General features: G+C 43.1%; 1 protein-coding gene across 1 annotated transcript; it reads right to left on the bottom strand.

The window, feature by feature from the left end:
• Nucleotides 1-54: 54 nt before the first annotated feature.
• On the bottom strand, nucleotides 55-23,404 carry LOC124254090 (kinesin-like protein KIF18A). The gene is made up of 19 exons (XM_046687964.1): nucleotides 23,336-23,404; nucleotides 20,362-20,750; nucleotides 19,608-19,765; nucleotides 18,733-18,837; nucleotides 15,208-15,318; nucleotides 14,167-14,364; nucleotides 13,672-13,769; nucleotides 13,322-13,397; nucleotides 12,980-13,054; nucleotides 12,352-12,440; nucleotides 10,767-10,926; nucleotides 8,318-8,482; nucleotides 7,648-7,769; nucleotides 6,118-6,335; nucleotides 5,813-5,884; nucleotides 4,548-5,664; nucleotides 3,266-3,393; nucleotides 2,242-2,407; nucleotides 55-1,194 (listed from the first exon to the last, which is right to left on the bottom strand). Exons 2-19 carry the CDS (start codon nucleotides 20,720-20,722, stop codon nucleotides 1,134-1,136), a joined length of 3,480 nt encoding a protein of 1,159 aa, XP_046543920.1. The 5' UTR covers nucleotides 20,723-20,750; nucleotides 23,336-23,404; the 3' UTR covers nucleotides 55-1,133.
• Between the last annotated feature and the right edge of the window lie 1,444 nt (nucleotides 23,405-24,848).

Raw genomic sequence — 24,848 nt, 5'->3', positions numbered from 1 at the left:
CTGGCCGCTCAATCCTCATAAGTCATCCTAGACTTACACAACACAGACTCAAGGTTGTATACTTCGTATTTATTCTTAAAGGCAACAGCAGGCAGGCATTTGGCTAGGAGGGAAATATTGTAGTACATCAAACTCTTGAGATGGGTTACAATTTGACATGCAAGGGCATGCACAATAACACGGCCTGCCAGTCAGGTCACGAGTGATCTATTATATGTACACAGTGGAATAAACTGCAGAAGGCTATGCAATGGCTTCAGAAAAATTGTAGCTAATAGTAATATGTAGAAAACTGAATGACTACTGTCTACATGACAGTGCAACTCTTGTAAACAATAAACAGCTGCTTCATTAAATACCAGACCTACTTCCCTCAACACATCTTCACCTTGTCATAGTCAGCTCATCACACAGATCATACACACATTCACACCAATAAACTATACATATATATATACAGAATCTCAAAAAAGATTGATTTCATTTCATAAAACAAAACTTATCAAAATAGCTACATTGTAGTGTGAGACAAGGTGTACCCTACACAGAGCCTTCGGGTGAGTGAATATTGCTTCACAGTGTTGCAGCTATTCACACTACTTCTGTTGTTGACTGCACCCAATTCTCAAGGTGCTACATCAGTATTTACACAAGGAATGAACAGGTATTTCTTACAACTGGACTTGTCCCACTAAAGAGATTTGTAGAGAGATCTGTGAAGTCTGAGCAACTCCAGGTGGAAATGAGACATGTTAACACACCTTGTGGTGTGCTGTTATGCCTGAGGTGACCACACATCCCATCCAGTAAATATGTCAATGTGTGGGTGATACTACTGGCAAGATATATAGACGTAGTTGAGTATCTGTTAAACTAGTGCAGGAAATGAGAGATGGGACAACCAGGCCTGGTAAGCTGGGCACCTGGTCCGTGATAGAATGAGAGGTGACATCTACAGGATATTGCAATCTGCCCATCACCTTACTGATACAAATGTTTCTACGATGATAGAGACAGATAGTCAGGTGATACACATACAACAGTGACATGATACAGGTGTGATACAATGAAGGGGAATGATACATAAGCAATAAGTTAATGTTGATGGATGTCGGGGTTCTGATGTGACTCTGCTAGTGCTGCCACCTGCCACGCCCACCGAGACTGGACATGGACTTGCTCCTCATCCGGGACCTGTCAACAGACAGAAGAACATCATCACACAGTGGGCTTCACGTTCCCTTGAACACTTCCAGTTATATCTCAACATGTTGGCTTCATGTGAGTCTGACGTGATGCAGATCTATCAACCCTATGGTGAAATCCCATGAACACTGATAGACCAAAGATCAGTATGAACATTCAACAACAGTGCAACCTGCATGCAGTATTTTGACTCAAAAGAGCTATGTTCCTGATTCTGGTATCTGAGGAGATAATGGTTACAGTGCAAGGGATTGCGAGAAATGGTTTAATAATGAAAATAAAGAGGTTTTGCAACATGGCTGCTGTGGTAGCCATATTTAGAATCAAACCTCTTTTGATGGGAACTACATGTATATGTAAAGTTTTAGCTTTATTGAACCAGGGGTTTCTGAAGAGATGGGGATAGAGCATCCTCGATAATCTACAGGGAATATGTTCCGATAAATCTCCACTATACCCTGGATGCATCTACGGCTTGGCCCGATAATTTCATTACCTCCCTTTGCTGGCTCCGCATTCTCACAGTAGCCAATCAGATAAGCCGCCATTACAACTTGCAGCTTGCCATTGTCAACAAAGATAGCCGTCGCAGCCGCAAAAGTTTGTTCGCAGTGCGACTCAGGTGTGGGGGGAAAACATACAGACAAATTGACAGGTCTGAAACCTTAAAAAAATATATGCAAGAACTCCTTCTACCTCTTTCAGAGTACCTCTGCCAATATATTATTGTGTTGCCGAGTTTAATCGGTTGGATAATTTAAAAACCGAAAGTGAGTTATGATTGGTACGCTCAACTTCCCAGCGTAGACACCTGATTGGATAAAAAGCCAACCAAGGGAGGTAATAAAATCATCGAGCCAAGCCGTAAATGCATCCAAGGTATAGTGGAGATTTATCGGAACGTATACCCTTGAGATTATGGACGATGGGGATAGAGTGGACATCTGACAAACAGGCCATGATGTTAGCTCATTAGATGTCACTCAAGATAGAAAAATCACAATGTCCTGCAAAAAAAGGATAGGTGTTACTTACAGTGACTTGTTGGCTGTAGTGGACTGTGTGTGGGTGTCTTGGGCTGCAACTCTCCGAGGGGGCGCAGTGGTTGGATGGGGGGCTTCATCCTTCACACGGCCGAACAGATGACGACTCCTTTGGGCGGCAGCCTTTGTGGGCCTCATGTAGCTTGGTTTAGATGGTCCTGTAGAAACACAATGATAATCTGACATGTAGCTTGGTTTAGATGGTCCTGTAGAAACACAGGGATAATCTGACATGTAGCTTGGTTTAGATGGTCCTGTAGAAACACAATGATAATCTGACATGTAGCTTGGTTTAGATGGTCCTGTAGAAACACAATGATAATCTGACATGTAGCTTGGTTTAGATGGTCCTGTAGAAACACAATGATAATCTGACATGTAGCTTGGTTTAGATGGTCCTGTAGAAACACAATGATAATCTGACATGTAGCTTGGTTTAGATGGTCCTGTAGAAACACAATGATAATCTGACATGTAGCTTGGTTTAGATGGTCCTGTAGAAACACAATGATAATCTGACATGTAGCTTGGTTTAGATGGTCCTGTAGAAACACAGGGATAATCTGACATGTAGCTTGGTTTAGATGGCCCTGTAGAAACACAGGATAATCTACATGTAGCTTGTTTAGATGGCCCTGTAGAAACACAGGGATAATCTGACATGTAGCTTGGTTTAGATGGCCCTGTAGAAACACAGGGATAATCTGACATGTAGCTTGGTTTAGATGGCCCTGTAGAAACACAGGGATAATCTGACATGTAGCTTGGTTTAGATGGCCCTGTAGAAACACAGGGATAATCTGACATGTAGCTTGGTTTAGATGGCCCTGTAGAAACACAGGGATAATCTGACATGTAGCTTGGTTTAGATGGCCCTGTAGAAACACAGGGATGATCTGACATGTAGTTTGGCATGGACTGTCCTGTAGAAACACAGGGATGATCTGACGCTGATGAGACTATATATAATCACTAGCTAGTTGTTCATGCAAGTCCAGTACCTCCCTCCTACTTACTTGGGGCAGACCGGTTGGCCACTGAGGGCAGACCAAACTGACTGAGGTTCCTAGCTGTTTCCTCAGACTTGTGGGTCGCCTTGTAAACCCCACTGTTGGGGGCGATGTAGCCTGGCACACTCCTGCAACTGTGGGAACAAATCGAGGGAATCAATATCAGGTCTGAATGTCTAGAGCCTACTTCATTTTATTGTTGGAATGTTATAATTAAGTTGATCCTTATAGATAGATAGTAGATGATCCTTACTGTCATTTTTGTCATTAATCAAATGAATCCTCTTGTGCGGTGACACGTGTATTGAAGACAATATAGCTCACCTGGCAATTGTCTGGCACAGAGACACAGGTGTGTTAATAATAATAAGAAGAAGACCTGGTCATCAATATCCCCCTCCACAGTGTTCTGTTCCTGTTTGATTCCTGTTTTTTAACTCCACCACAACATTCATGTTCTAGAAACAACTACAATGTACCACATTTGGTTTCCCTATCTATAACGGTTACTGAGAAAATCTGCACTAAGTCAAGAAACGCATGCAAGGGCAATAAACAATTTGTAACATGGTTTCTGTTTTCAAACTTCATCAATGTATTTGCATCCTGAAAATATATGCCACATTTTGTTTCCCCATCTATAACGGATTCTGAGAAAATCTGGCCCCAATGGGGATACTGTGCACTAAGTCAAGAAACGCATGAAAAGGGCCATAACTCTGTAACAATTTGTAACATGGTTTTCAGTCCATCAAGGCATTCATGTCCTGAAAACATATACCCTATCTATAACGGTTTCATAGGCGGATCCAGAGGGGGGGTGCAGGGGTGCGCACCCCCCCTTTTGTCCTGAAGATTATTAAATGACCATTGAAACTCGGACGAAAATGAAGTGTGCACCTCCCTTTTCTCAATAGTGTGCACCCCCCCTTTCTCAAAAAGCTGTATCCGCCCCTGGGTTTCTGAGAAAATCTGTCCCCATCATCTCAGATGGACGGAAGAACAGATGGAGCTCAAACCAATATCGCCCTCCCACTTCGTGGCGGGGGGATAATAAACAGGACATTTGTATAGCGCTGATCTCCACACTTCATGGGCATGCTCTAAGCGCATACTACAGTTCAAGTCAGTTTTTTAACATCTCCCAAAGAGGTCTTGAGATGAGCTTTAAAACAACAAATAACATAGCTCACCTGTCAATTGTCTAGTAAAGAGATACAGGTGTATTAACGAGAACATAGCTCACTTGGCAATTGTATGGTACAGAGACACATTAGCATTGACTCACCTGGCAGTTGGCAGGTATGGGGATGACACCAGTGTGTTGCTGTCCAGGGTCTTCAGCTGGAGTCTGACAGGTGAAGGAGTCTTCAGCACTTCAGCATAACTCTTCATCTCCGGCCTCTCTGGTGTCTGTTGGCACTCTCCACCAAATGTGATGGACCGGACCACACTGTTCTTCCTGTGATCACTGTTTTCCTTGTCCTCGTGTTGGCCTGGCGTACTCTTGGTCACTGTGCTGGAACCACTGAGACAAACACCCTGGGATTTGGTGATCGTGGCAGAACCATGGAGATTTGTCTGACATTTTGTTATCGTGCTTGACCCTTTCAGATTTAAAGGGTTATTCTTTGTGACCGTGTTGCACTGCATTGAGCTCTGTGTTTGTACAATAGCACCAAGCTGAGTTTCTGATGAATCTGAGGGTTGAGAACTCAGATAGGCCTGCACAGATGGAGGAACTGGGATGGGGGATGCACAGAGAGTGGGGACAGGGGAGGGTTTCCGTGGGAGACACGATGTCCTCCGGAAGGGGCTGCTCTGGTCCAGAGAGTCCACAGTCTGCCTGACCACAGTACTACGGCTCAGAGGGCTCTGACACACATACTCAAAGTCAATCTTTGGCACATATGATTGCGAGCTAGACACCTGACTAGGTTTAGAAGAAGAAACGGCTTCTGATTTTGCAGCACACAGATCTGAAGGCACACGGCTGGGTATTTGTGATGTTTCCAGTGTGAATGTTCCATCAATGATGTCAGAGCTGACAGACTCAGCTGATGCAATGGAGGAACCTGACACAGACTGTCCTTCAGTTGAACCCGGGTTCCGGGCAAAAGTATCATTCAGTTGTTGCCACTGTCCAGCCGCTGATGGACGTGAACTAATTGTTTGATCTGCATTCAGAGATGAACTGCCATCTGTATGTAGAGTAGCAAACTTCTTACAGGCAGGAGTGTGACCAGCATTGACAGACTGTGATGACACGCTGGGGTCTGTGCTGGGGTCTCCCTCTGTTATCGGATGTGAAGGTAGAGAGCCAGGATGTCCTTCCACCACCCGACCTGCTGATTCAGCTGCTGCTGCTGCAGTGGACTTGCCAGACATCACCCTCTGGGCCCCTCCTGGAACACATTGAGAGAAGGATGTAACAACAGTTGTTTTATATAGGACATGCTCACTTCCTCAGATTAACTGGGGACCCACACACTGACACTGTTTAGACATAGCAGCCTGTATACGTCACCTAGACACACAGGTACATTAACCCACCAGTGTTTGCCAGTTCCAACTTCCCTGGGTCCCCCGATGTGTGTCTCTGTCTCAGGTGACTGCCAGAAGAATCTGAAACAAGAAGATGTAAGAGTGAGTGAGTGAGTATGGTTTTACGCCGTTTTTAGCAATATTCCAGCAATATCACGGCGGGGGACACCAGAAGATGTAAGAATACAACAGATATGAGGCTGAAGCATCTACAGTATTAACACACAACTCATGATGTGAGAAGTTTGGAGCTCTGTTTAAAACCCTATAGCAACATTGCTCCTACAATGTAACAAAGAGGACTTTGGACTCACCTCCATCTAACACCGATCTGAGTAGTGGGAGTGAGATGATGTCGTTGATGGGGACACTGGTGCCATCGCTGGGCATCTCATCATCCCACGTCACCTCTCGACCATCCACGGACTGTGATATTACATCAAACTCCTCCAAGAGGTCAGTTGTGGCAAGGTTGTGTCCCTTCAGTATATAATGTTGCTTGCGCACAAGAGCCAGCAGGTTGGTCACCAGTCTAGATGGGAGAGACATAACAATGTGACAAACATTATCACAGATTGATGGTGGGTGGGTGGACGGATGATGGGTGGGTGGGTAGGACGGATGATGGGTGGTGGATGGATGATGGGTGGGGTGGGTAGATGGATGAAGGGTGGGTGGATGGATGATGGGTGGATGGATGATGGGTGGGTGGTGAGTGGATGGATGATGGGTGGGTGGTGAGTGGATGGATGATGGGTGGGTGGGTGGGTGGTGAGTGGATGGATGATGGGTGGGTGGGTTGGTGGTGAGTGGATGGATGATGTGTGGGTGGTTGGATGGATGAAGGGTGGGTGGATGGATGATGGGTGGGTGGGTGGTGAGTGGAAGGATGATGGGTGGGTGGGTGGTGATGGCTGGGTGGTGGATGGATGATGGGTGGGTGGTTGGATGGATGATGGCTGGGTGGATGGATGATGGGTAGGCGGATGGATGATGGGTGGGCAGATGGATGATGGGTAGGTGGCTGAGGGATGGATGGGTGGATAAATGATGGGTGAGTGGATGGATAATGGGTCTGTGGATGGATGATAGGTGAGTGGGTGGGTAGAGGGATGATGGGTGGATGGATGATGGGTGGGTGGGTGAGTGGATGGATGGATGGATGGATGAAGGGTGGATGGCTGATGGATGGATGATGAGTGGGTGGGTGGCTGATGGATGGATGATGGGTGGTAGGGTGCGTAGATGAATGATGGGTGGGTGGATGAATGTTTGATGGGTGGGTGGAGGATGATGGGTGGGTGGCTGAACGATGGATGATTGGTGGGTGGGTGGATGGTTAATGGGTGGGTGGGTGGGTGGGTGGATGGATGATGGATGGGTGAATGGATGATGGATGGATGATGATGGATGGGTGGCTGGCTGGCTGGGCTAGATGATGGGTGGGTGGGTAGATGGATGATTGATTGGTGGGTGGGTGGATGATTGGTGGGTGGGTGGATGGATGATGGGTGGGTAGATGGATGATTGATTGGTGGGTGGGTGGATGGATGATGGATGGATGGATGGATGATGGATGGATGGAATGATGAATGGGGTGGGGTGTGGGTGTTTGGATATGGATTGGGTGTGGGGGTGTGGGTGGATGGATGGTGGATGGATGGATGAAGTTGTGCGACTTCTCATTCCATATCACCACAGGGGTGATATACTTTAAGACCAAACAATGAAAAGTAGTACCAGTAATCATTGAAACGGAATAATTTATTGAAAAACTGTAATTCCCAAGACCATTACAGAACACCCTCATCGTGCTTCCAAGAACATTGTGAGTGTACACATACTGGTCAGTGGTGGTTGTCTCCTTCTCCTGGGAGCGTATCAGCTTCTGCAGGTGCTTGGTGTGATGTCTGCTGTCCCTCACCTCCACCTCCAGGTTGTGCATCCTCAGACTCACACACAGCAGCTGAACACAGCAGAACATTATGTAGAACACTGTCACACAGCAGAACATTATGTTGAACACGAGCACACAGCAGAACATTACGCAGAACACGAGCACACAGAACATTATGCAGAACACTGTCACACAGCAGAACATTATGCAGAACACTGTCACAGCAGAACATTATATAGAACACTGTCACATGGCAGAACATTATGCAGAACACTGTCACAGCAGAACATTATATAGAACACTCACACAGCACATTATGCAGAACAGAGACATTATGCAGAACACTGTCACAGCAGAACATTATATAGAACACTGTCACACAGCAGAACATTATGCAGAACACTGTCACATGGCAGAACATTATGTTGAACACTGTCACACAGCAGAACATTATGCAGAACACTGTCACAGCAGAACATTATATAGAACACTGTCACACAGCAGAACATTATGCAGAACACTGTCACATGGCAGAACATTATATAGAACACTGTCACACAGCAGAACATTATGCAGAACACTGGGTAGGTAGATGGGTGAGCAACATGGGGACCTACCTCTGGCATGGTGTTGTCTCCTCCAGCCAGGCACATCTCTGAGTGGACTCTGTTCAGCCAGTCTTGGTTGGCAGCCAGCTTCACTTCAGCTGCATCTCGTTTCTTGCTCACTGCCTCAAGTTTACCCTGGAGGGACTTGAGACTGCGCTCCACTCGTTCACACACCTGCAACACACAGGTATACATTCAACCATCAGCAACACCTTCAAGAGTACATTCATCAATCAGCAACACACTCAGGTGCACAATCAACCTACAGCAACATGACAACCATCAGGAACACCTTCAGGTGTACATTCAACCATGAGCAATACGACAACCATCAGCAACACCTTCAGGTGCACAATCAACCTACAGAAACATATACAATCATCAGCAAACACCTTCAGGTATACATTCAACTATGAGCAACACGACAACCATCAGCAACACCTTCAGGTGTACATTCATCAACCAGCTACACCTTTAGGTGCACAATCAACCTACAGCAACATATACAATCATCAACAAATGCCTTCATGTATACATTCAACTATGAGTAACACGACAACCATCAGCAACACCTTCAGGTGTACATTCATCAACCAGCTACACCTTCAGGTGCACAATCAACCTACAGAAACATATACAATCATCAGCAAACACCTTCAGTTGTACATTCAACCATGAGCAACACGACAACCATCAGCAACACCTTCTGGTGTACATTCATCAACCAGCTACACCTTCAGGTGCACAATCAATCTACAGAAACATATACAATCATCAGCAAACACCTTCAGTTGTACATTCAACCATGAGCAACACAACAACCATCAGCAACACCTTCTGGTGTACATTCATCAACCAGCTACACCTTCAGGTGCACAATCAACCTACAGAAACATATACAATCATCAACAAACACCTTCAGTTGTACATTCAACCATGAGCAACACGACACCATCAGCAACACCTTCTGGTGTACATTCATCAACCAGCTACACCTTCAGGTGCACAATCAACCTACAGAAACATATACAATCATCAGCAAACACCTTCAGTTGTACATTCAACCATGAGGAACACAACAACCATCAGCAACACCTTCTGGTGTACATTCATCAACCATCTACACCTTCAGGTGCACAATCAACCTACAGAAACATATACAATCATCAGCAAACACCTTCAGTTGTACATTCAACCATGAGCAACACGACAACCATCAGCAACACCTTCTGGTGTACATTCATCAACCAGCTACACCTTCAGGTGCACAATCAACCTACAGAAACATATACAATCATCAGCAAACACCTTCAGTTGTACATTCAACCATGAGCAACACGACAACCATCAGCAACACCTTCAGGTGTACATTCATCAACCAGCTAAACCTTCAGGTGCACAATCAACCTACAGCAACATATACAATCATCAGCAAACACCTTCAGGTGTACAATCAACCATGAGCAACACGACAACCATCAGCAACACCTTAAGGTGTACATACAACTATGAGCAACACAACCATCAGCAACACCTTCAGGTGTACATTCAACTATGAGCAACACGACAACCATCAGCAACACCTTCAGGTGTACATTCAACCATCAGCAACACGACAACCATCAGCAACACCTTCAGGTGTACACATCAGGTGAAATGTTGCATGCCACCAGGATCCAGTGAATGAATGAGTGAATGTTATTTACCCTGAAGTCTCGATCAGTGCATCAGGTGCACTGACTTGTGCTATGAGGCAGTGTTATATACCCTGTGCAACACTGTTTCAACTTTTGTACATTGTACTTCCACAATACTCTCTGAGGAACAGGATTCTAGAATAAGCTTGTTGTAGCAATCTCCAGATCATTCTGTCTAAATCCAGTCTAAATATAGTACAAAATTGTCCCTTACTGAATCTACAGTTTTGTAGCATCTATTTCTTAGATATTTAACAAAGTTAACTCTTCCCTATCATCTCACATCACATCTCAGGCCACAAGAGGTCCAACATTTTGTATGAGATCAATCTACACCCTGGGATACACTGCCTTGACCTAATTTCAGAATTTGGATTACCATTACTCAGTAACTGTAATGTAAATATAACCATCATCTACTTTATTGTTATCATCACTTCTCTTGTGTTGTATTAGCCATACCTTTGTATTGATTTGTGAACTTTGTTTCTTTCAGAATACAAATGTTAATTACAGCACATTTCTTTGTTGTTTTTACATCTAGTTCTTTTACAGATTGATTCCTGGTTAACTTTTTAGTTTCAACCTGGGGATCAACACATAGCACATGGTATCAACACATAGCACATGGTATCAACACATAGCACATGGTATCAACAAAATGACCAGGTCTGACCATGCATGGGACAACCATAGTTTACTGTTTTACATGTCCTTGGTACCGAGTGACAACCACATCCCTTCAGTGTACAACCACCCACCTGGCCCTGTGAAGCACTGGAGATGATGCGCAGTCGATGAAGACATCTCTGTTTGCGTCCGATCTTCCACAGCAAGTCCCGATATACACACTCCACCTGTAGTTGCTCACGTCGCACGTCCAGCCGAGCCTCGAAGATGTTCTCCAGGATTGCACTCAGTCTGTTTGAGGGATAAGGTACAGCTCAACATTGGAAACCAAATAGTTCTGTTGTTGGTGTTCTGAATTCATACCTTCAGCAAAGAATTCACTTCATCGAGCCACCACTTTACAACTACCTGGACTTACCATCATGTATGGATCATGATCTGCACAAACAATAGACTGTACAGATCACAGCTGTAAAACAATAGACTGTACAGATCACAGCTGTAAAGCAACAGACTGTACAGATCACAGCTGTAAAACAATAGACTGTACAGATCACAGCTGTAAAACAATAGACTGTACAGATCACAGCTGTAAAACAATAGACTGTACAGATCACAGCTGTAAAACAATAGACTGTACAGATCACAGCTGTTAAACAATAGACTGTACAGATCACAGCTGTAAAACAATAGACTGTACAGATCACAGCTGTAAAACAATAGACTGTACAGATCACAGCTGTAAAACAATAGACTGTACAGATCACAGCTGTAAAACAATAGACTGTACAGATCACAGCTGTAAAACAATAGACTGTACAGATCACAGCTGTAAAACAATAGACTGTACAGATCACAGCTGTAAAACGATAGACTGTACAGATCACAGCTGTAAAACAATAGACTGTACAGATCACAGCTGTAAAACAATAGACTGTACAAATCACCAGGTGTACACCAATCAGCTTTACATACAATGAGATGCACAGAACAGTTGTACACCTATAAGCTCAGTTACAAGCTGTGTGTAACAAAACCATATGGGCACAATAAACTGTATACTCAGTTACTTGTTTGTTTTCCAGTAGACGTTAAGTGTAGGTAATTCTGCCAATTCTTCTATTTCTCATCTTCCATCCTATTGTTAGGATCATCACTTTAGGATGACGATAGATAGCCTTTGAGAGTTTTGTAAATGTAGTCCAAAAAGAAAGTGATAAGTACCTGATATGTACTAGGGGTGTCGCGATACGCGAATGTATCGATGCATCGATACATTTTTACTGACGATACGATACGCAATACATGCTTGCGTGTATCGATTCCTATTTTAAAACTTTATCGATTCAAATGTTTATGCTATATCCATCTCCTTCAAAGTATTGATAGTAAAATTATACGAGACCGCTCCGATAAATAGATGTAGCTAGCTTTACTTAAAAAATAGGTTGGAAACTAACAGCTTTTGTGATTGGCTAGACTATTTTGATGGACCAATCAGCGAGCGCGTACGTTGCCGGTAAGGTAATGCTATGAAAAGGCGCGAAAATTATGTATTGCGATACGTATCGTACCGTGACCTTAAAATCGTGATACGTATCGTATCGTGAGATTGGTGTATCGTGACACCCCTAATATGTACAATGGATATTTGCAAGTACACCTGATCCCAACTTTACCAATGAAAAATAAGAGTGGAACCAACTAAATGTTCACCTGTGTTCCTCATTGACAGCTGACTGTCGCCGTGACGACCCAATCTTCCCTTCATCATACAGCTGTAGCCTTGACTTCAACTCCCCGATCTGTGAGTAGCAGACAGATAACATGAGTATAACACAACACAAGAGTTGTCATACTGTGTCAGACCATACATACTGCACACGGTCATTGGAGATATTTGTGATATAGATGTCAGTATCTGCTTTCGATGCAAGGGTATATTCTCATGGACTGTATGTTAATGACAAAATCACCTTGTCTTCTGCTCATCACAGTCAGCTGCCCAGGAAAACCTATTTGCTCTTCATTTCTGGGCATGGAATGGTGGACTGATTGACAAAATGAATTGCTTAATTTCAGCAACAGAGAACATATTTCAGCAATCATCCTTGAATTTGATTCAGGAGTTCAGGGCCTCGTTTCATCTCAGCAACAGAGAACATACTTCAGCAATCATCCTTACGAGAAAGTTTGATTCAGGAGTCCAGACTGTGGACCTTCACTTTGGTGAACACATGATTGTGGCACTGACAAACCAAGGATCATAGCAATGACAGTCAGCGGATCCTGCTACACTAAAAGGAGGCTACTCTACATTGATGCAAGTATTGGCTACTCTCACCTCATTACGCAGGTCCTCCACGATCTGGCCATACCGGGACACGTGGAAATCAACATTTAGGATGTTCTTCTTCAGCTGGGGAACAGACAGACAGACAACTGATGATTACAATGTGCAGTATATAATGTGCAGTAGACAATGTGCAGTAGACAATGTGCAATAAACCATGTGTACAGAGTGCTGCAATATACTTTGAGAAAGGTGTCCTGTCCTCGGGGATCATTTAAAGGCATGAACAAGTGGCATGAGCTTAACCATAATCCCACCACCCCCAATTGGCATCAACAACTGGTCACTCTAAGAACATGTACTGGATGTATATTGTCCAGGTGGTCAACTCACCATGGCACGGATGTGCTTGGCCCTGTCGGCGTACTTCAGGGTGTTGTAAGTGTCCTCATACGACATGCTGGAAGGACTGACAAAACAGAAGCAGAATGTAAGCAAGATGCCTCATCTATCTTCCCCCTGTCACATTCTGAACTCTCAGCTGATCCTAACATTCATATGTATGTTTTCACTGAACAGTAATAGATACGGCTACATGAAATGTTCCAATGTTGCACATGTTAAACACAATCTATCAGTGTTAGCCTCATGACAGTACTGAAGGACCAGAGTTATGTCATAATATCAAAGCTGGACCAGGGGGTCTGCTCTCCCTGGGACTAGTGCAAGGGTGTTCTGCCTACCTGACTGCTGCAATCATGACAGTCCGACAGTTGCCTCCCAGGGAGTCTTTCAGGAGTCGGGTCAACTTGCTGTCTCGGTAAGGAATGTGGCCTTTATTCTGGAAGAAATGAGTCACTGGTGTAAATTAGGTGTACGTAAGGTTTAATTATACCTGTTATAAAGAGGTTAACTGATTGAAGTTCAATGGGTTTTGACAAGTGGAGGAACCCAGTTCACTTAAAGTATGAATCCACCAGCTGCTGTGGGGGCAGTGGGGTCGTCTAGTGGTTAATGTGTTCGCTCTGTCCCCGCGCCCAACCCAACAAAAGAAGACCCAGGTTCAATTTCCCCATGGGTACAATGTGTGAAGCCCATTTCTGGTTTCCCCCCGTGATATTGCTGGAATATTGCTAAAAGCGGCGTAAAACCAAACTCACTCACTCACTCACTCAGACTACTAATGAATCATCATATCAATGATATATCTTGCAGCCAGTGACACCTGTAGGACTGACCTTGTTCTCAGCGAGAGCGTTGATGACATTCCCTAGTGCCAGCAGAGATCTGTTGATGTTAGCTCCCTCTCGGAATCTTGCCCCTCGATTTTTTGTGACCGTTGCTCTCTCCGACCCTGCCAAGTCAACCAGACACATCTTGGCAACCTTCACCTCAGTAGATATGTTGGCTGTGCGATCTTTTTGTCGAACAAAAACCTGCACGCAGAAGATTGGGAAAGATTAGAACAAAAATCCCATCTAACATAGAATGTTCAAGTGGATAGAATGTGAAAGTTATAAGATTGTTTCTGAGGCACACCTGGTGTAATCACTGTCATTTTTGACATATCCAACTCTGTCAAAGTGGCATATCACCATCCACAGGGGGCAGTATGATGATGGTGACACGGGCTTGTAATGCTAAAAACTGCCATCAAGGCATCACTGACGGGGTCTTAGTACTATATAAAAGGAAAGGGGTATAACGAGGTCGACACACCAAGTTCGTTTTCAGGGTTATATACACTAGAGGTGTTCCAACCAATTGAAATAATCGAAGATTGGTCGCAGTGACCAAACCACCAAGCAATCGATCTCATTTTCTAATAATCGAACGCAAAAGATTTTGGAACTACTGTTTTAGTCTTTCAAACATTTGACGATAGAACATATCTTCGAAGTTGTCAGGGCCTGAAAATATTTTTTCACTAACTGAAAAGTCATGACTGAATATTTCTTAAAGACTCAAGGAAGTTTATGTTCATGATATATTAGTCATCACTTTAAAGTAGCAAATTGCATCATGTTATACATGCAATAACAACCTGGATAGGAAAATATGAAAAATGACGCTAACAATTTTTTTTGATGAATGTTTGTGGGTAATGAAGCAATCATCAGTTGTGAGATTTCAACCATTTCCCAACACTAATATAGTGATCATTGTTGAATTCATCCTGAAATGAACTTGGTGTGGCTTGATATCACTGGTATGCTACACTGCACCACACTTTATTATCTTTAGTATTTACAAACAGTCCATCTTGAGTACACTGTCACCTGGAAGACGGCATGAGACCGTGATGACTCTGCGTTAGCGTCAGTTGGGTGCTGGGATCTGTTCTTGTTGCCAAACTGGAGCATGTACAGCAGCTCCTCCGCGTTCTTCGGCTGAAAGCAGATCACAGAATATTGTCACAATAGGGAACTGTCACATGTGTCACATTACAAGCATATTGTCACACAACAGGGAACTGTCACATGTGTCACATTACAAGCATATTGTCACACAACAGGGAACTGTCACATGTGTCACATTACAAGCATATTGTCACACAACAGGGAACTGTCACATGTGTCACATTACAAGCATATTGTTCACATGTGTCACATTACAAGCATATTGTCACACAACAGGGAACTGTCACATGTGTCACATTACAAGCATATTGTCACACAACAGGGAACAGTCACATGTGTCACATCACCAGCATATTGTCTGACTGACTGAGTTTAGTTTTACGCCACTTTTAGCAATATTCCAGCAATATCACGGCGGGGGACACCAGAAATGGGCTTCACACATTGTGCCCATGTGGGGAATCGAACCCGGGTTTTCAGCGTGACAAGCAAACGCTTTAACCACTAGGCATTTCACCAGCATATTGTCACAACAGGGAACTGTCACATGTGTCACATCACCAGCATATTGCCACAACAGGGAACTGTCACATGTGTCACATCACCAGCATATTGTCACAACAGGGAACAGTCACATGTCACATCACCAGCATATTGTCACAACAGGGAACAGTCACATGTCACATCACCAGCATATTGTCACAACAGGGAACAGTCACATGTGTCACATCACCAGCATATTGTCAAGCATATTGTCACAACAGGGAACTGTCACATGTGTCACATCACAAGCATATTGTCACAACATGGAACTGTCACATGTCACATCACCAGCATATTGTCACAACATGGAACTGTCACATGTCACATCACCAGCATATTGTCACAACATGGAACTGTCACATGTGTCACATCACCAGCATATTGTCACAACATGGAACTGTCACATGTGTCACATCACAAGCATATTGTCACAACATGGAACTGTCACATGTGTCACATCACAACAGCATATTGTCACAACATGGAACTGTCACATGTCACATCACCAGCATATTGTCACAACATGGAACTGTCACATGTCACATCACCAGCATATTGTCACAACATGGAACTGTCACATGTCACATCACAAGTATATTGTCATAACATGGAACTGTCACATGTGTCACATCACCAGCATATTGTCACAACAGGGAACTGGTCAACATATTGTCACAACATGTCACTGTCATGTCACATCACCAGCATATTGCCACAACAGGGAACTGTCACATGTGTCACATCACATGCCAGCATATTGTCACAACATGGAACTGTCACATGTGTCACATCACCAGCATATTGTCACAACAGGAACTGTCACATGTCACATCACCAGCATATTGTCACAACAGGGAACTGTCACATGTGTCACATCACCAGCATATTGTCACAACATGGAACTGTCACATGTGTCACATCACCATATTGTCACAACATGGAACTGTCACATGTCATTGTCACAACATGGAACTGTCACATGTCACATCACCAGCATATTGTCACAACAGGGAACTGTCACATGTGTCACATCACCAGCATATTGCCACAACAAGGAACTGTCACATGTGTCACATCACCAGCATATTGTCACAACAATGGAACTGTCACATGTCACATCACCAGCATATTGTCACAACAGGGAACTGTCACATGTCACATCACCAGCATATTGCCACAACAGGGAACTGTCACATGTTTCACATCACCAGCATATTGTCACAACAGTGAACTGTCACATGTGTCACATCACAAGCATATTGTCACAACAGGGAACAGTCACACGTCACATCACCAGCATATTGTCACAACATGGAACAGTCACATGTCACATCACCAGGATATTGCCACAACAGGGAACTGTCACATATCACATCACTAGCATATTGCCACAACAGGGAACTGTCACATGTGTCACATCAAAAGCATATTGTCATAACAAGGAACTGTCACATGCCACCTCACCAGCATATTGCCACAACAGGGAACTGTCACATGTCACATCACCAGCATATTGTCACAACAGGGAACTGTCACATGTCACATCACAAGCATATTGTCACAACAGGGAACTGTCACATGTGTCACATCACCAGCATATTGTCACAATAGGGAACTGTCACATGTGTCTTACATCACCAGCATACTGTCACAACATGGAACAGTCACATGTCACATCACCAGCATATTGTCACAACAGGGAACTGTCACATTTGTCAGATCACCAGCATATTGTCACAACAGTGAACTGTCACATGTGTCACATCACAAGCATATTGTCACAACAGGGAACTGTCACATGTGTCACATCACAAGCATATTGTCACAACAGGGAACTGTCACATGTGTCACATCACCAGCATATTGTCACAACAGGGAACTGTCACATGTGTCACATCACCAGCATATTGTCACAACAGGGAACTGTCACATGTGTCACATCACAAGCATATTGTCACAACAGGGAACTGTCACATGTGTCACATCACCAAGCATATTGTCACAACAGGGAACAGTCACATGTCACATCACCAGCATATTGTCACAACAGGGAACTGTCACATTTGTCACATCACCAGCATATTGTCACAACAGGGAACTGTCACATTTGTCAGATCACCAGCATATTGTCACAACAGGGAACTGTCACATGTGTCACATCACAAGCATACTGTCACAACATGGAACAGTCACATGTCACACCACCAGCATATTGTCACAACAGGGAACTGTCACATTTGTCAGATCACCAGCATATTGTCACAACAGTGAACTGTCACATGTGTCACATCACAAGCATGTTGTCACAACAGGGAACTGTCACATGTGTCACATCACAAGCATGTTGTCACAACAGGGAACTGTCACATGTGTCAGATCACCAGCATATTGTCACAACAGGGAACTGTCACATGTGTCAGATCACCAGCATATTGTCACAACAGGGAACTGTCACATGTGTCACATCACAAGCATATTGTCACAACAGGGAACTGTCACATTTGTCAGATCACCAGCATATTGTCACAACAGGGAACTGTCACATGTGTCACATCACCTACAAATTGCCATACGTGTTTCACAGAATGAAACACAATGCGCATCTAAACAACAGCAAACTCACAAATGTTTCATATAAACAGCAAGCTGTCAAACATTTGACACAGAAGGGAACTGTTCAAGTGTCACATCATGGGAAATATTACACGTGTCACATTACCATGATAACTATTGTACACACATGTGCGGCAACATGGCAACTAACACATGTCACATCAAGGTTACATCACACATTACATCACAATAACTGACACGTGCCACATCATCATGGTTACAGGCAGCTATCACATAATATGAACAATGGAACAACCATCACACCACTCACATCACAAGAAGTATTACCTTGTGCAGCGACAGTCCCGGCACAATTACCCCACTCTTAGGATCCTCCCTGATCGGCAGACTCCCTCGGGGCAGCAGCAGGTCTTGGATCTGCTCATTGTACACCTGTAGGAAGACAGTATGTGCTGAGTTCACATCTACTGTAACATGGTAACATGCTGCAGCAACATCACCATCCGCAGGAATAAAAAGTATATACGTTGAAACAACCCCTGAAGGAATACAGCGCATGTGTTTGTTCAGTCACTGAAGGAAGGTAGTATATATAATATCCTTCCTTGACACCTTCAGGAACATAGTAGATTCTGGATCAAAACCGGATAGAATATAGTAGAGTGAGTGAGTGAGTATGGTTTTAAACCGCTTTTAGCAATATTCCAGCAATATCACGACGGGGAACACCACAAATGGGCTTCACATATGTACCGATGTGGGAATCGATCCCAGATCTTTGGTGTGACAAGCCAACCCTTTAACCACTAGGCTACCCCACCGCCCCTGAATATAGTAGATGTAAAACATACATGTAACATGGACAGAAGCAGGGCTTAGATCTTCGAAGCTCTCTTAGCGCTACAATAGTCATAAGTCACTAAGTGCCATACATTAACATTACTAACGAATATCTTAGCTCTAAGAGAGCTTTGAAAATCTAGGCCCGGGAAGATAGAATATGTTGCATCAACACCTATTAAAATGGCATATGTACATCAAGATCTACAGGAATACATTAAGCTCAATCTCAAGAAAAGGGCACAAGCTGTAAATACAAGGAAAAGCTGGTTAATAGTCTCTTGCTGGAAGGCACAGAACTTGTCCTCAAGCAGGTGCTCAAAATACATATCCTAAAGTCCAGTCAATATCCAGTTCCATACCTCAAGATAGGAGATGGCCACATCACATGTCTTCTCATCCTTGAGGTTGGCAATCCTCTCATACAAGTCAATCATTGTGTGGTACATGACCCCGGGATGGGTCTCACTCCCCAGCATGGTGTGTGTCTTACCAGCCCCTGTAGCCCCATAGGCAAACACTGAAACACACCAACATACATGACACCAGGGTGGTACATGACACCAGGGTGTGGTACATGACACCAGGGTGGTACATGACCCCGGGATGGGTCTCACTCCCCAGCATGGTGTGTGTCTTACCAGCCCCTGTTGCCCCATAGGCAAACACTGAAACACACCAACATACATGACACCAGGGTGGTACATGACACCAGGGTGTGGTACATGACCCCGGGATGGGTCTCACTCCCCAGGGTGTGTACTCAGCATGGCAAACACACTGAAACACACCAACATACATGACACCAGGGTGGTACATGACACCAGGGTGTGGTACATGACCCCGGGATGGGTCTCACTCCCCAGCATGGTGTGTGTCTTACCAGCCCCTGTAGCCCCATAGGCAAACACTGAAACACACCAACATCAGAGTCATCAGACCCACCACTCATAACAAACACAGAAACATACTGGAAACTTCTCCTCTCAAGAAGACTCATGGACCCCACAGTATGTAATATTGGCTCATCTATGTGCTGGACATATTTATGGGATATTCACAATCAGCAGGACGATTAGAATTTGAAAGTATAGCAATGCTGGCCAAGACATCTACCTGAACAGTTGTAACCCTCCAGGAGGCCGTCCAGGATCCCCTTTGTTGTGTGCTCGTACACCTCCGCATTGGTTGCACATGGTCCAAAGACAAAGTCAAAGGCAAATTTTAGATCTTTATTCCGGCGTTTCCGGATATCTCTTGGTTGCCTGCGGAATCCACGCACAGGTGAGTTGCTCTCCTTGGGATCAAAGGCCAACACATGTTCATTCATGTCCCGAACAACCACATCAAATGGTCCAGCCTTCTCTGCGACATTTTCTGGCCTAACTCTCACGACAACCTTGACATTGCTGGACTTTGTGCCACTACTATTAGCTCCTGCCATACTTGAGTTATTCCGAGGCCGACCCACTGTCATCTTTATTTGTGTCCTCTATGGCTGCAAACTGAAGATGACCTCGATGAAAAAATATGTCTCCTTTTCTTTAATAAGACTGTACAAGTCCTGATTGCAGATTCTAAGCCTCATTACCTTTCGGTATGGACTTACTAATGAAACAAATAATACGTCAAAAATGCAAATTCAACTTATAAAGTATTTATAAAATATATAACATTATTAAATGATGAAAAAACAGCGACGAAATCTGATACCTTTCGTATGGACTTCAAACGTTTCACTATAAAGTTTCCCCAGACTTTTCTGGGGAAAACGTTTACTTTTCAACAGCTGGGCTGCGCTCATAGCATGTGCGCAGTGAAATAGGTTCGCGCAGCTTGGAAGCGGGTTGTCCGGTGAATACTCGGTGAAGGCTTTGGTGTGAGCTATTTTTCTAATGTTTTGTTGATATCTCATAGGCGCGAGCTTTTTATATGTTATGACACTAAATTAACTGTTTATATAATTTCATTTGTCTATTTCACCACACGTTCTTCTTACCGAGTCACTTTCTCAGTTCGATACTTAAAAGCAATGTCATTATTTAGCGTTGACAGAATTTCTAACTGTGATATAGATATGTCGTTGTCACAGACAAAACTCAATGTCTTGTTTTATTGACACCTGTGTGTCTGCCTGCCTGTCTGCTAATGACAATATTCAATACACAACTGCTATCACTGACCACATGCAATTTGAACTCAACACCAATCAGGCTATACACCATAAACAAAATGCATTGATTTATGGCCCGAGTTCGGTCTCTGTCACATTATGTAATTACACAGACAGGCAGGTGTGATACTTGAACACATGACATGTTATGATGTCTGTTGATTGCAAAATGTTATACACAAAAAATGAGCATGTATTTACAAACCCCAACATCTCTATATATACACACACACAATGACCCGTGAGAGCATCTGCTAATGAACCAGCCGTTACACTTGAGTGCACACCCACCCGCTCTGACTGGGTTCGGTATCCCGGCTGCTTCGTTTCTTGGGAAGTAAACCGAAGTACACAATATTGCACTTTTGATTTGCGATTGTACGCTTATAATTTTGTTTATATGTTTTTTCATAACCAGAAATGTATATTATATGTCATGAATGAGTGATAATTGTGTTTTAATTATGTTTGATTTTTTGGTTGCATGTGACCTTTAACAAAACCTAACAACAATGGTACACTTACAGAATACCGGATACATACCAACCATATTGTTTAATGTCACGTCACCCTCACCCTCACCCTCACCCTCACCCTCACCCTCACCCTCACCCTCACCCTAACCCTAACCCTAACCCTAACCCTTACCCTTACCCTAAACCTTACCCTAAACCTTACCCTTAACCTTGCCCTAACCCTAACCCAAACCCTAAAACTTAGCCTAAACCTTGCCCTAACCCAAAAACCCTAAAACTTGGCCTAACCCTAACCCTAACCCTAAACCTTACCCTAAACCTTACCCTTAACCTAACCCAAACCCTAAAACTTAGCCTAAACCTTGCCCTAACCCAAACCCTAACCCTAAAACTTGGCCTAAACCTTGGCCTAAACCTTGCCCTAACCCTAACCCTAAACCTAAACCTTACCCTAACCCTAGGGTTAGGAAGGTATCCGGTATTCTGTAATCTTACCACAACAATTACTAGAGAACTAGATAACTAAAAGCCCCCAAATTAATTACAATATATAGGGTCGAACCACTTAGCGTTACCTCTGTTAATCTGCCAAAAGAAAGAATATGGGGGAACGGAAGGAACTCTTTCCAATATAAGGTAGCAAAGTGATAAATAGAGAAAAAACAATGGAAAAACAACGTAAGGTACATTTCATGATAAACATGATAAAACATTGTTCTCTCATATGATATCATAACCCACATGAATTTCACATATCACCTATTGTTTGAGAAGTTGATCATCGTGACACAGGAGAATTAGGTTAAGTAGCTGATGGACAGTTGTTAAATTACTACAATAACATTTATAATCCTCTCCTAATCCTCTCCGAAAAGTAAAGATGAAACGCGAAGTAGGCACTCGGTCGTGACAATAAACGTGATAAATATTTACACTGACAATTCGTAATTTATAGCAATCACGACTAACACACATGTATTGTGATCACAGTTTTGCAATGCATACTCATAAAGACGAATATCTTGAAACAACGTGTATTGTTTTTGGTATTTGCGGCAAATTACCAAGCTGCTCCTCGAGATTGATGCCTATGCTATGGTTACCAGCTGGGAACATATTAACGGTATAAGAACTATTGATAGTATTGATCACTCATGGCAGTTTGCAAACTATTTGGGTTTGCAACAGCTATGAGATGTTGTTTATGCTCTTTGCAATATACAGCATCCTCTTTGGAATATGTCAGCATACCGTACGTAACACCTGCAGAATGAGTCCATTTCATTCATTGATAGATCACTGAACCAAGATTTCGTCTTTTTCATGATTCTGAACGATCACTACTGTTTTCACAACAATCACATGATAACAACAAAATATGCCGGGTATGCCCTCTATACAGAGTTGATAAGCATACGTATAAAACATAACAATAACTTACATGATGTAGGGTAAATACGTCAACATTTCAGTTTGAAATACCCACTTTCAATAGAAGAAGCCATTTCATTGGTCGGGAAAAAATCAGCGCCATCTGCTGGGCGTTTTCGAAAAACCAAGAGTTGCGTCCCTTTGTTGGCCTCACTGTCTTTCAAATCTTTACCAAAAGTTTGTGAGTTAGGACTTTATTCCCGATAGTTAAATTTACCGCACTTACACTTTATATCAGCAAATATGTGAAAGTAATGTTACTTTGTTGTTGTTATGTTGTGTTTAGTATTGAAACTGAAAGATAGACTATATTAATATTGAAAGAAATAAAAGACTGTTTGTGTTAGCACCCTCTTATAGCCGGCAACGTGAAAAGTTTATACCCACAAAGGATTTTTATATCCTTCTAAATCTAAGTTTAATATCTTTATGTTAACCCACGATTGTACCCCACACTTAAGAATCTAGCAATGTATATCTATCTTGCAATGTCATTCCGTGCAATACTAAACTTGAATGTCATCTACAACTCTTATCTATGACATGTACACAAACGTATGTAGTTTTAGGCCAATGACCTACAGCAACGAAATAACGAATTTAATTTAATTCAATTTAATTCCATTGAACGTATATGTGATCTCTCCTTCTGGATTATTGAACCTCGTGTTCCACGGGAGAGACCATATATGCTAGGAAACGCTCAGGAGGAGACTAACAACTGGTCTCTGAAATGAACATATTTTACTGGAAAAAAAATTCAGAGTAAAAAAAAAAATATATAATGAAAAGGAGCCCTGAGACTTTCTTCAGCTGTGGAAATCTAGACTTGCCACATTTTGTAGACTTGCGTGGGCTTTCTTGGATATATTTGCTTCAGGGTCTGTACGAGAGACTAGCTCAGGAGCTAAACACGGTCACTCATCAACGTTGACCACTGATCGAGTAGGGGTTGGCTCCCAGGTGCCTTGAGCCGGGATTGCACTGACCACCAACACACAATACTTTCTTCACGAAGAAAGCTGCATTTATCATCCAAAACTGTGTTCCACAGTAGATATCGCTTGTGTGAGATCAGACGATATCTCCTAGGAGATATCGTTTTGACAGTAGATTTTGTACAATGCCCTGACAATGCTATGACGTCATGAACTTGTTGACGTCACAATGTTATGACATCGCTGCACTGCAAATCTAATGGCAGTACTGTGTTCAGAGATGTACATTTTTCATTGAAAACTAATGAAGAGTGATTTTTTATGATAAATAGAATCTCACCCCCTTGTCTTCTGATATCAAATATATCAACACTCGTTGATAAAAGTAAACATATCCTCGGCAAGCCTCGGATATTTGTTACTTTATCAACTCGTGGTGATATATTTGATATCAAAAGACACTCGGGTGAGATTCTCTATGTATAACAATACTTATAATAATGATTATAGTCCATATATAATGCAGACATTATTGCCCCGGTCAATGAGTGAGAGTCCACTACACCTCTAGTCGCTAGAAGGTAG

This window comes from Haliotis rubra, unplaced genomic scaffold (genome assembly GCF_003918875.1).
Source record: "Haliotis rubra isolate DU_JTF1 unplaced genomic scaffold, ASM391887v1 Scf563, whole genome shotgun sequence".
Classification (NCBI taxonomy): Eukaryota; Metazoa; Mollusca; class Gastropoda; order Lepetellida; family Haliotidae; genus Haliotis; species Haliotis rubra.
The sequence above is the reverse complement of the archived record's forward strand: the minus strand, read 5'-3'. Positions and strand labels throughout refer to the sequence as shown.